Here is a 13,319-nt window from a genome sequence, read left to right on the forward strand (position 1 = left end):
GGGCGCGCGCTGAGCCGCGGCGGCGGGCGGGAGCGAGGGAGAGGGCGGGAGGGGGGAGGGGAGGGAAGCTGCTGAGGTAAAGTTAGGGGGAGAGAGAGACTCCGTCAGCGAAGCGAGAGCCGGGGAAGCTCGGCGGCCGCCATTACTGAGCCGAGAGCGCCGGGGAAGGGAGCGGAGAGGCGGGACGGGACTGTGGCGGCCGGGAGCGCTCGGGAGCCGCGGGCCGGAGAGCGGAGAGAGCCCCCCGCGGGGAGGAGAGGCCGCCGGGGGCGCCGGCGCGGAGGGAGCGTCCCGGGAATGCTGCCGCCGCCGCCGCGGAGGAGCCGGATCCCGACGGCGCGAGGTGAGGGCAGGAATCCGGTTCCCCCGGGAGCCGGCCCGGCCCGCGGAGCGGCGCGGAGCCGAGCGGGCCGGGAGGCGCGGAGCCGAGCGGAGCCGAGCCGGTGCGGCGGCCGCGGGCTGTACCCGGTCGAGAGGGCCGGGGCCGGCGCGGGGAGAGGGGATCCGGCTGGCCCCGGCCCCCCCCCCGGGCACCTCCGCGGCGCGCAGGGGCGGCGCGAAGCGCCCGGAGCGCGGCGCCTGGTCCCGCACAGGTGATGAAGGCCCGAGCGATGGGAGGGTCTGAGCCTGCCGTACGAGGCTGCCAGCTGGTCACGGCTCTCCGGGGAGGGAGGAAGGCAGGCAGGAAGGAAGGAAGGAAGGGGAGCTTCCCTGCTCCTCTCTCCTTCCTTCCTCCCTTCCTTCCCATTCCCCTCTTCCCTCTCTACTCCTTTAGCTTCTTCCCTTCCTTTCCTCCTGCCTGTCTCTYTCTCCTTTCGGCACCCCTTTCTCTGTACCTCCTTTTCTGCTCTTCCCCCTTTCTTTACTCATTCTCGTGCTGTCTATTCTCTTCCTTCTCTAACAGATTTGAGCAGTTGTCAATTCTCCTCCTCCTTCTCCTCACCTTCAAATATTGCTCGAAATTAAATCTCAGAAAACTTCACTTTCCTAATGATGCGTGTGCATTTCTGTTTTTCCACCAGGTGGATTTTAAGCCTTTGAAATAGGGTAGCCAGTTGCAGTCTTGCAGCTTTCAAGCATTTTGAATCCCTTCAACCAGCATAACCTTTAGACTCTCTCCGCCCAAGGAAAGCACCAGCAATATACAGATATAACACCCGAATTTGTTAAGTATAGGATATAAGGGGTGTAAAACTCTGTTATATTAAAAATAGAAGAAAGGCTGTTTACTCAGAAAAGGAGGACACACTCCCCACCTTCCCCCCAGAATTCACTCCACCCTTCCTCTGTATCCCCCTTTGCCCTCTCTTGTATTGCTTTTGGTATCCTTAGTGTTAAAGATTTCCTTAATAAGTAGGAGGCAAACATTTCTAATCTAGACCAAAATAGGCCTGTGGGGGTATGTGTGTATTCTTGAGTTTAATGTCATGCAGATAACTGGCGGATTTTCTTTTTTTTCTTTTTTTTCTTTTTTTTCTTTTTTTTTTTCTTAATAAAAATGCTTGATAGACATTTTAAAACTCTATGTTTCAGGGTGAAACAGTAAAGCAGCATTTGCTGCTCAAGTGCACGTCCATTTTAAAGCTGTGCACTGAAGCCAGTTACAACAGTGATACTTGTATACTTATTTTATAAATGAATGAGGAATTAATAGGTAACATTTTCGTGTTGTGCTGTCTTACCTTCATGAGGTTTTATGGTATGGGAGCTGTTTTCAGCAGTGACATCAGTGGCCAGTTACTTGTTTTCTCAAAATAAACCACACATATTTAAAACTTGTAGTATGTATCTAAAACTAGCATATTACAAATGAGCATCCGGTTGCATTTTTAAGAGTATATGCTTTCCTTCATGCYGTCTTTGAAAATTATGTGCTAAAACCTTTTCATAGTGTTGCAGTAGCTCAACAAAGTATAATGTAAATATTACACAAATTCTTAAAAAAAAATTACTACAAATATCAGAAATTGAGCATTTGTTATGTTATCACTAGCTTGTTGCATTATAACAAGTTGCTTTTAAACTTGGAACATGCTGAATGTAAATAGTATGCATTTTTTAAAAGTATCCCTATATAAAGCAACTGCCAGCAGTGTAATAAAACTAAATAATTGCAACCAAATGTCTGCCTCTTGCTGGTACTGGACTTTATTTTACTTAAAGGTGTTGCATGTGTAACATAATCCAATTAAATACTTACTCAAGCTAAATTGTTTTAAAATCCTATATTTAGCATGAATAGAGTCAAATAGTGTGCATATTTTGAGGTCAAAGGTAAAATGCACTTTTTTAAAAACCGTGGTCAATTTTCCATGTGCAAAGTTTGCAGCAAAAAATGCGCTAATCATAATGATGGATTGTTCTGTGTAAGTTTCCCCTTTGGGAGTTGTTATTTGAGTAGATGGTACTAAAATATTTCCATTTTGTTTAATAAAGATATTAAAAGGATGCTGACAGTATTTTAAGACTTCCAAAGGTACTTTCTTAACAAAAGATGAATTCCATGTACTAGCGTCCTTGAGGAATATTTTGCATAGATCTTTAAATCATTCCGCATCATTATTTTTAATAGACTGTTAAGTTGTGTGTTCTTAAAATTATGTATGTATAAGGCATCCTTCAGGGATGAAACTGTCTGACCTTTCCTGTAAGAATGGAAGTTTGTGAGGCCAAATATTCAGTATTAAGTTCTGCTAGCGTGATTATGTTGGTTAGCAAACTGAAAATATCACATCCATTAATAATATGCCTATGGGAGTAAGACCTGTAAAGTATTCATATGATAGTGAAAGAATGCTTTTCAGCGGAGTTTATGTTGTTAGGGAAGAGAGTTTACTATGCTGGCAAGAACTCGTTTTGCTAGCATAAGTCACATCACCACCAGGGGGCTTTGTAAGCATAGCTATCCTGGGATAGTCGAACTATCTGCGTCTTTGTAGTGCAGACTAACTTAATTTGTCTGTCCATTTTAAGTAGATGTTTGAAGGAAATAATAATTTTCTGAGATAACTTAAGGTGTTGCTCTTAAGGTGTTCTGCTCTACTTGTAATTAAAAAAAAAAAACTTTAGTTTCAAGTAGTCCCAGTAACTCTGGGAATTATATATTAAACTATCAAGTTTTTTTCCTTTACCTGTGTTTATTAATAACTTAGAGGACACAACATTTGATCACTTTTTTCCTTTCCCCCGAGAATTATTAGACTAAAGGTCAGTACAGCTAGGATGGAATATTCTCATTTTTTCATCTGTTCTAGAAAGTACTTTTACGGGTATTACGTTTTACATACTACTCTTTGAAACTTCTCATCACTTCATTATTTTTGAAGATCTTTAATAGAATATTTAAGGTGAAGTAAAATGAGTTCAAAATTCCTGTCAGGAAAATACAAAGCAAATGTAGTSGAATTATTTTGAATATGAATGTTCACTGTGCTTTTCTCTATGTAAAAGTTAAATAATTACTGTGACTATTTCTGGATATTAGATTTTATKGTAAATTGGAATTGTTTCTTAGGATTGAGTTACTCTTCCCATGCGTTTTTGCAGTTCTGCATCCATTGATGTGATAGCATTACAGAAGAATATTTGCATTTATAAAAGTAAAACAAATGCCTGCTCGCGTAATATTGGACACATATGTATTTTTACAACTTAGTATTGATCTATGTGAATTTACTAAGTATGCATAATAATATTTACTGCTTACCATATTTGCTTATGGTAACTGCTTACTACTTTGTGTTTGCTCATATCATGAACAATTTAAAAATGGATAGCAGGTATTCTCATTTTACATAGGTGAAAATTAAGGGGCAAGGCATGTGATTTGTACAAGGTCAAACACCAACTCACTATTTGAATTAAGTCTCAAAACTTCTAGTACCAAGTCCTAGATTTGATGCTGCAGTTGCTCATCAAGTAAAATAACATGTTAATGATTCAGATACATGGATCAATGAAAACAGGAACTAGAACAAATTTTGGAATTTTAATCTTTCATTTTGTGGCAAATACATTTTAGCTGTGTTTCCGTGCCTGCCTTGATCCTTCTCTTCTAATCTCCTTTTTCTTTCTTTTTTTTTTATCAGTTCTGTCTTGGATGCCCTTTGCAGTATTTATTGGTTCTCTTGTGATTTTTCCTGAATAACTTTGTAAATACCACGATCAGGTAGGCTCATGCTAATAAACTTCCATGAGCAGTGTGGGTATCTTGAGTAGGAACTTCTGTGTAAAAGGGATTAAGAATTTATTTTTTCTCTAAGCTTGTATTATTTATTTTGCCTTTAAAATAAAGGCTTTGTATCTATATTAAATGCTCTCAGGTATTTGAAAACCTGTACATAGGTAACTTGAGCTTGAAGTTCAGGTTTGTGTAGTGATGATACTTGGCACTTCTACAGTTTACACGTTTGTTATATCTTGATATAATTTATGTTAACTTTTTAATTTTTGCTAGCAGTAACAATCATAATAGATGCTCCTGGAATACAGGATTCCAGCTGAGGAATCATGTTCTGCTCTGAGCATAGAAATAAAAGTTTAGAAATAAAGTATAGGCCTTGATTTGATTCTACACATAGTATACTGGAGATCTTCAAACTATTGTTATTAATAGGAGAAGTTTGGTAAATTTTTTGAGAACTAAGAATGGTGAACTTATATTTTGAAACCCAGTGTTGCAGTGATTTGTAGGACAAGTTGGACAGTCAATATTCCATATACGAAAGCAACATAATCAATAGGAGAAAAAACTATATAGGTGACAATTTACCTTTAAGGATAGTAGTTGACTATTGTAACTGAATCAGAAACGAACAGCTATTGGGATAGTCCATTCTCATCCTCTGTTTACTTAGCACRACTGATCACCATACCACTGAGACTGGACACCTGTTTGGCTTGAGCATCACCACTGAAGACATTTTAAGACATCATCCATTACTATGTTGTTATTGTTTGGTTGAACTTACTTTCTGATAAGCAATTTGATCCCCCCCCCCCCGTGTTGGCTAATACTTGCCGAATTTTACCAGGGAATGTTGCATAAATTCTTATTAAAAATAAGATTTCAAGTACAGCTATTCTGCTATGATTATCAGCACTTATGAGTGCAAGCACATTGACTGTTAGTAAAGACGACTGGAAATGTAAGTGACTGATCATCCACAGACTTTGGTGAATTGATGTTTTTGGCAAGATGATACTAACACACTCAAGGTCTGGTTTTGTTTCTAAAAAAGATTTTGATTTGAAGAGCACACTTTTTATATCCTAAGAGAATTAAAAAAAAAAAAAAAGAAACTCTTGTTAAATACTGAATGAAACGTAACCATTTTTAAGTTACATCAACACTGAATTTTATTGGTTCTTCATTTACATTTTTATTGTATTATGTTTTGAGTAGAGCTGCAATTACTGATGTAAGTATAGGTCTTGGAGTTCAGATACCGTATTAAATACTTTCTAGTTCCAAGTTTTCAAAAAGTAACAATAAACTTACTGTCAGCAGTAACCTGAATGCAAAGATGTATCTTACTTGAAATCAAGATTTTTGATACTTGAAGCAGCTGTACATTTAAAAAACATCTTACAAACCATTTCAGTGATATTTTTTGTGTTTAGTTTGACTTTGTGATTCTTGACAGAGGTCTCAATGACTTTTGGTTGCTATATTCACATAACTTGCAAAGCAGACTGGAATGTGACAGCCATTTTTTTCATCTGTGCTCTTTACTTGGAGGGCTTGCAGTAGCTGACTAATGTACAAATGCTGTTACAAGACTCTGATAATTGAAACTAACCTTGAAAAATAGTGATCTCTAACTGAAAGTTTACCTGGGCAGCAATGAAGARTGAGTAAAGGACTGTAGCAAAACATGTTTTACTTTCCCTGTTGGTGTTCTTTTCAGCTTTTGTTGCCCACAAGACTCTCCAGATTTGCTCATGACTGCAACAACAACAACATGTGTGCTTGATCTTTGTTGGGTCTGCTGATGCCAAATATATTCTGAGGTTCAGAAGGTCAGGAAAAAAAAGACTTCTGACTTTCAGGATATCAGAAATTTTCTTACTTCCTTGGTTATGAATGCATCTGCAAGTTCCTCTGCAGCCTGAAAAACTTAATGGTAGCTGATGCCAATTTATTAGTATCTAATATATGGTRGCCCATGCTAAGATTTAGAATTTTGCTCGGAGAGGAGACTTTGAGAAATGCATATTTCAAAGTAGGGTTTTTCTCTGACCTCTTAATGCTTCTAGTTGATCTTGTGGGGCCTGTCTTTTAGCTTTGTCTTGTAGTAAAGCCTGTGCTGCAGGATGGTAGTTTTTTCTTCGACACGCACTTGCRGGTGGAGGCCGTTTTCTCTCAGCCTGTCTCGTCTCTTCTTCAGAGATCTATAGTCTTTTCCCTTACATGTGCCATGTTTCTGCTCTGCTCACCTAGCCCTGTACTGGTGCCACAGCTACGAGATAAGAGGGGGAATGTGGCTTGCCCGCAGTCTTATCAGCTGCTAGAATTTAGCTTTGCACCTAGCGTAGGCTTAGTGCAAGGCTGATAACACTAAAATTGTGAGGGATCAGGTTAGGGAACAGAAATCGAGAACTGAAGTTTTACTGTGATATTACTATGCTGCTTATTATTTGCTAAACCTGTTTTGTACAAAAAGTTTGCTGAGGCTTAGATTTTTGTTACCTCTTATACTCTTCCTCCAAAGCAAAGTGAAATTACTGAGATTGCATAGTCATAACTGACAAAAAAGAAAACTCTTGCCTTTACCTTTTTGATGTTATCTGTAGCGCATTTACAGAATGGTACTTGCATCTTGCTTAAAAAAACTGATACCCTTCCCTAGTTAAAAGTGGCTTAAATCATGATACAGGATGTGTACCTCAATTTGCTTTTCTACTTAACGTGTGTCATTTGCCTCGTATTCCAAGTCTGGCTTTGTGGGTGCAAACTTAAAAAGAGAGTTTCTACTAGTACAGCACCCATTTCATTTATATTATTTCATAGCATCATCTGTTTGGTAAAATCAGAACTTATCAAGGTTATACTAATATTTGTATCCTAGTTGAGAGTTCACTCTGTTCAAATGTAATTATGCTATCAATTTCCAATTAGTTACAGTCTGTGAGACCTTGCAATTTGTAAGTGCTGTACTGCAGGTAATAGGGTTTTGAGGTAGAAGTAACTGTACTTGTTAATAGTAAGATTTTATGTTTGGACAAATAYTCACTTTTTATTTTGTACTTAATGAATATGAGACTAAATTTATAAAACTAAATTCTAGATATTCTAGAATGAAAAATTTCTTTAAGTGATAAGTGATTGTTGGAATTCATGTTTTGTTTGCTTTGTCTGAGGCACTATGTTCATTTTTTTTTCAGAAGAGGGTACTGCAACCTAGGTCTCATTAAAATACCAAGTTGAATTTCTAAAATTACAGTTAGTTAATAATTCATAGTTGTGTTTAAAGGATTTAGAGGGTATAAGTTGAGAAAGATCCAGCTTTGGATCTCAATTCTGATTTATGTTTACAGGCCTAAATGGAAGGATGTGATTCTAATATATAACTAGCTTCTCTGATTGCTGGGTGCACTTTCATAATTTTGAAATTATTAATGGATCTTACTGTTTGTTTCAGATCCTTCTCAGAAGGGCCTATTGAAGGGCACTGTTTAAATGTGTGATATCACTGCAGGAAGATCACAGCAGGATAATCATCTTGCTTGATGCCTTGTTTTTTTTAAGTTTAAGTTTGGGCTGTAGGCCTTCGTAAGGTTGTGTTTAAGGCAGGGAGGTGGGTGAATGAATACTAGCATATATTACATTAAATTCTAGAATTTTAAAGCCCTTAGAGACAAGGTTCTATAGCAAGATTGTAGAAGTTCAGAGATTCTTTTTGCAGTAATATCATATGTTTTTGTGTTCTGTCATTCTTCACAATCATTCTGTTTACAGATCGAAATACTTTATTATTTTCTATCTGAAGACTGAAATTGGGGAATTCAAAATTCCCTACCCCCTCCTCAGTTGTAACAAACAAAATATTGTAGATGAGGGGAGGAGTGGAATATTTTGAATTTATGATTTTTTTTTCCTATGCCCTGTTATGCTATAGTGACAGTTAAGTGGACTGAAGTAAGATAATGTAAAATATATACAAAAGAAATTCATGGTATTTCCAACAGTACAAACTTCTTAGTTCCCCAAAATTACTGGTATACTGGAAAGAAAAATCTTCGTGTTAGGGAGCCAGTTAATTTGATTATACAGTAAATGTGAAGACATTATGAAGTCACATATGCACCAGATATATTACTTAGTTAAAATGCATTTCACTTTGTGAAGCATTGTACCATTGCTGTGTTCTGTCAGTGAAAAGTAGAAATCATATTTAAAGGGAAAAATCAACTTGATTTTAAACATCTCTAAGTGATTCAACTTCCATTATTTTGAAAATCCCTTATGCCAGAAATCTTATGAGGCTAGTGTATTTTGTTTCCCCATTTTAAATGTCCCATTTCACCTTATGCTTTGTATTTACTGTCTTAATACATCAGTTTGACTAAACACTGCTGGAGGAGGAATAACCTTTGCTATGTGAAGATGCAGCATATCTGAATGTACTAATTATTCCTGATGGACTAGTTGCAAATTGATAACATCTTCTGGATTAGATAATCACGTGGATAAAGACTTTTATTTTTTGAAACCTAAAACCAAACCTACAAATGTACATACAAGTAATTATTCATGCAGATTGCATTAGTAATGGGAGCTATGCGCATGAATAGAAGTATGTGTGTGTGAATGTAAAGTTGAGTCTTGTTTTTGTATTGCATTTATCCATGGCAAGAATTAGTTATTCTAGAACTTCATTTGCCTTTCATTACAGGTAATGAGGAGAATTCTGCTAAAGCATAAAATGCATTCCAATGTCTAGTGCCCATAAGCTATGAAGGAAAACAGTTTGTGTCGTCCCCCCCGGAAGTATTCTGGAAAAAAGTATTCTGATAAACTGTGTCTCAAAATTGCTTATTTTTAACTTCTGATAGAAATAACATTAACTTGAATGAAATCCGAATTCAGGATCTCATTTGAAGTAGTTGTGGAAATTTTCATATATGCTGAAAACAACTTCGGTGTAAGCAACCAAAAAAATCTCTTGTTGAATGTTAGAGGGAAATTTCTGCAGATTTTTTAACAGTGTTTTCCTTTTCTTTTTCTGTAGGAAGATGATTTTTCCCATCCTGCACATTTGAGGTTCTCTCCATGATGAGCAGAAGCAAGAAAAACTGAAAGCTATTTCTGGAACTCTGGATATACAACTTTAATTTGTATGAACTCTTCCAGAATGAAAACCACGTACAATTACCTTGATGATTGCAGAAGGATGAGAGGAAAGTTATGATGGCAAAAAATAAAGAGCCACGTCCCCCATCTTATGCTATTAGTGTTGTTGGACTATCTGGAACTGAAAAGGATAAAGGTAACTGTGGAGTTGGAAAGTCGTGTTTGTGCAATAGATTTGTTCGTTCGAAAGCAGATGAATATTATCCTGAGCATACCTCTGTGCTTAGCACAATTGACTTTGGAGGAAGAGTTGTTAACAATGATCATTTTTTGTACTGGGGTGACGTAACACAAAGTGGCGAGGATGGAATAGAATGCAGAATTCACGTAATTGAACAGACTGAGTTCATTGATGATCAGACTTTCTTGCCTCATCGGAGTACGAATTTACAACCATATATAAAACGTGCAGCTGCCTCCAAATTGCAGTCAGCAGAAAAACTAATGTACATTTGCACAGATCAGCTGGGCTTGGAGCAAGACTTTGAGCAAAAACAAATGCCTGAAGGGAAATTAAGCGTAGATGGGTTTTTGTTGTGCATTGATGTCAGCCAAGGATGCAATAGAAAGTTTGATGATCAACTTAAATTTGTTAATAATCTCTATATTCAACTGTCAAAATCTAAAAAACCCATCGTAATAGCAGCAACAAAATGTGATGAATGTGTGGATCATTACCTGCGAGAGGTTCAGGCATTTGCTTCTAATAAAAAGAACCTTGTGGTAGTGGAAACATCTGCAAGATTCAACGTCAATGTTGAAACATGTTTTACTGCACTGGTACAAATGATGGATAAAACTCGCGGTAAACCTAAAATAATACCTTATCTGGATGCCTATAAAACTCAAAGACAGCTAGTTGTTACTGCAACGGATAAATTTGAAAAACTTGTCCAAACTGTGAGAGACTATCATGCAACTTGGAAAACGGTTAGTAATAAACTGAAAAATCATCCTGATTATGAGGAGTACATAAACTTGGAAGGAACAAAAAAAGCCAAAAATACATTTTCAAAACACACAGAGCAACTTAAGCAGGAACATATTAGAAAAAGAAGAGAAGAATATATTAGTGCATTGCCGAGAGCTCTTAATACTCTTCTGTCGAATCTCGATGAGATTGAACACTTGACCTGGTCAGAAGCCTTGAAGTTAATGGAGAAGAGGCCTGATTTCCAGTCATGCTTTGTAGTGCTTGAGAAAACACCCTGGGATGAAACTGACCATATAGATAAAGTGAATGACAGGAGGATTCCATTTGACCTTCTTACTACACTAGAAGCAGAAAAAGTTTATCAAAACCATGTACAGCATCTTATATCTGAAAAAAGGAGGGTTGAAATGAAGGAAAAGTTCAAAAAAACGCTTGAGAAAATCCAGTTCATTTCACCTGGACAGCCATGGGAAGAAGTTATATGTTTTGTAATGGAGGATGAAGCTTTCAAATACATCACTGATGCAGATAGTAAGGAAGTGTATAGTAGACATCAGAGGGAGATTGTTGAAAAAGCCAAAGAGGAGTTTCAGGAAATGCTTTTTGAACATTCAGAGCTGTTTTATGACTTGGATCTTAATGCAACGCCTAGTTCAGATAAAATGAGTGAAATTCATGCAGTTCTGAGTGAAGAGCCTAGATACAAAGCTTTACAGAAACTTGCACCTGATAGGGAATCTCTTCTGCTTAAACATATAGGATTTGTTTATCATCCAACTAAAGAAACTTGTCTCAGTGGCCAAAATTGCATGGACATTAAAGTAGAGCAGTTGCTTGCCAACAGTCTTCTGCAGCTGGACCATGGCCGCTCAAATTTATACCATGATAGTGCCAACATTGATAAAGTTAATCTTTTCATTTTGGGCAAGGATGGCCTTGCACAAGAACTGGCAAATGAAATTCGCACACAATCCACTGATGATGAATATGCCTTAGATGGAAAAATATACGAACTAGATCTTAGGCCAGTTGATGCAAAATCCCCATACCTGTTAACTCAGCTATGGACTTCTGCCTTCAAACCACATGGTTGTTTCTGTGTGTTTAACTCTATTGAATCACTAAATTTTATTGGGGAGTGCATTGCAAAAATAAGGACTGAAGCATCTCAGATAAGGAGAGACAAGTATATGGCTAATCTTCCGTTTACATTAATATTGGCTAATCAGAGAGACAGTATTAGCAAGAATTTACCTATTCTGAGACACCAAGGCCAACAATTGGCCAACAAATTACAGTGTCCTTTTGTAGATGTGCCTGCTGGTACATACCCACGCAAATTTAATGAGACCCAAATAAAACAAGCTTTGAGGGGAGTACTTGAAGCAGTTAAACACAATTTTGATGTTGTAAGTCCAGTTCCCACCATTAAAGATCTGTCAGAAGCTGACTTGAGAATTGTGATGTGTGCCATGTGTGGTGATCCATTTAGTGTGGATCTCATTCTTTCCCCCTTCCTTGATTCTCACTCCTGTAGTGCTGCTCAGGCTGGTCAGAGTAATTCTTTGATGCTTGATAAAATAATAGGAGAAAAGAGGCGGCGAATACAAATAACTATTTTATCGTACCATTCTTCAATTGGTGTAAGGAAAGATGAACTTGTTCATGGATATATACTAGTTTATTCTGCCAAGCGGAAGGCATCCATGGGAATGCTTCGGGCGTTTCTTTCTGAAGTTCAGGATACAATTCCAGTCCAATTGGTGGCTGTTACTGATAGCCAGGCAGACTTCTTTGAGAATGAAGCAATCAAGGAGCTCATGACTGAAGGAGAACACATAGCAACAGAGATTACTGCTAAATTTACAGCTTTATATTCGTTATCTCAATATCATCGTCAAACTGAGGTTTTCACGTTGTTCTTCAGTGATGTATTAGAGAAGAAAAGCATGATTGAAAGTTCTTATATGTCATACAGCGCAAGAGAAACAACACATACAAGTGAAGATGTTTTTCCAAGATCACCCAGAGGAAGTTCCCTTGACTATAATTACCCAGATTCAGAGGATGATACGGAAGGACCACCACCTTACAGTCCAATTGGTGATGACGTAAGGTTGCTTCCAACACCTAGTGACCGTTCAAAGTACCGATTGGACCTGGAAGGAAATGAGTATCCTATTCACAGTACACCACTCAATTGTCACGACCATGAACGCAACCATAAAGTGCCTCCCCCAATAAAACCGAAACCACTTGTTCCAAAAACAAATGTGAAAAAGCTAGATCCCAATCTTCTGAAAACAATTGAGGCAGGTATTGGTAAAAATCCCAGGAAACAGCCTTCTCGAGTGCCTACAGTACCACCAGAAGATATAGACCAATCTGATAATTATGCTGAACCTATTGACACTATTTTCAAACATAAAGGCTTTGCAGATGATATCTACGCAGTTCCAGATGATAGTCAGAATCGTATTATAAAAGTTCGAAACTCAATTGTTATAAATAATCAAGGTGATGAAGAAAATGGATATTCTGATAGAATATCTAGAAGTCATGGAGAAAGAAGGCCTTCAAAATACAAATATAAATCTAAGACACTGTTTAGCAAAGCTAAATCTTACTATAGAAGAACACATTCAGATGCAAGTGATGATGAGGCTTTTACCACCTCTAAAACTAAAAGAAAAGGTAGGCATCGTGGGAGTGAAGAAGACCCACTTCTTTCACCTGTAGAAACATGGAAGGGTGGCATAGATAACCCTGCTATTACATCAGATCAAGAATTGGATGATAAAAAAGTGAAGAAGAAAACTCACAAAAAAGAGGAAAAGAAGGTAAGCCACTTTTTTGATAAGATGTAGGTAGGCAAGCCCCATTATACTTTTTTCCACAACTTTTGGTGTGTTGTGAGAAGGGAAGAGTCAAAGTTTATAAGAATAGCACCTTATTTTGAAATAGATGTTTTTAAAATTTAGGTGTATTGTTGTTTGATTTTTGTACCAGTCTTCTGTTAAGCTTGCATAG

The 13,319-nt window shown here is 37.9% G+C and overlaps 1 protein-coding gene across 1 annotated transcript in view; it reads left to right on the forward strand.

The window, feature by feature from the left end:
* Window positions 1-76: 76 nt before the first annotated feature.
* Window positions 77-13,319, forward strand: part of ARHGAP5 (Rho GTPase activating protein 5) — a 45,229-nt gene continuing 31,986 nt past the window's right edge. Inside the window, 4 exon segments of the mRNA XM_085301680.1 lie at window positions 77-343; window positions 9,234-12,835; window positions 12,837-12,956; window positions 12,959-13,129. Coding sequence (XP_085157806.1) covers window positions 9,410-12,835; window positions 12,837-12,956; window positions 12,959-13,129 — 3,717 coding nt within the window. The 5' untranslated portion in view covers window positions 77-343; window positions 9,234-9,409.

Source organism: Rhea americana, unplaced genomic scaffold (genome assembly GCF_003343005.1).
Source record: "Rhea americana isolate MKP2758 unplaced genomic scaffold, rheAme1 scaffold_18, whole genome shotgun sequence".
Lineage (NCBI taxonomy): Eukaryota > Metazoa > Chordata > Aves > Rheiformes > Rheidae > Rhea > Rhea americana.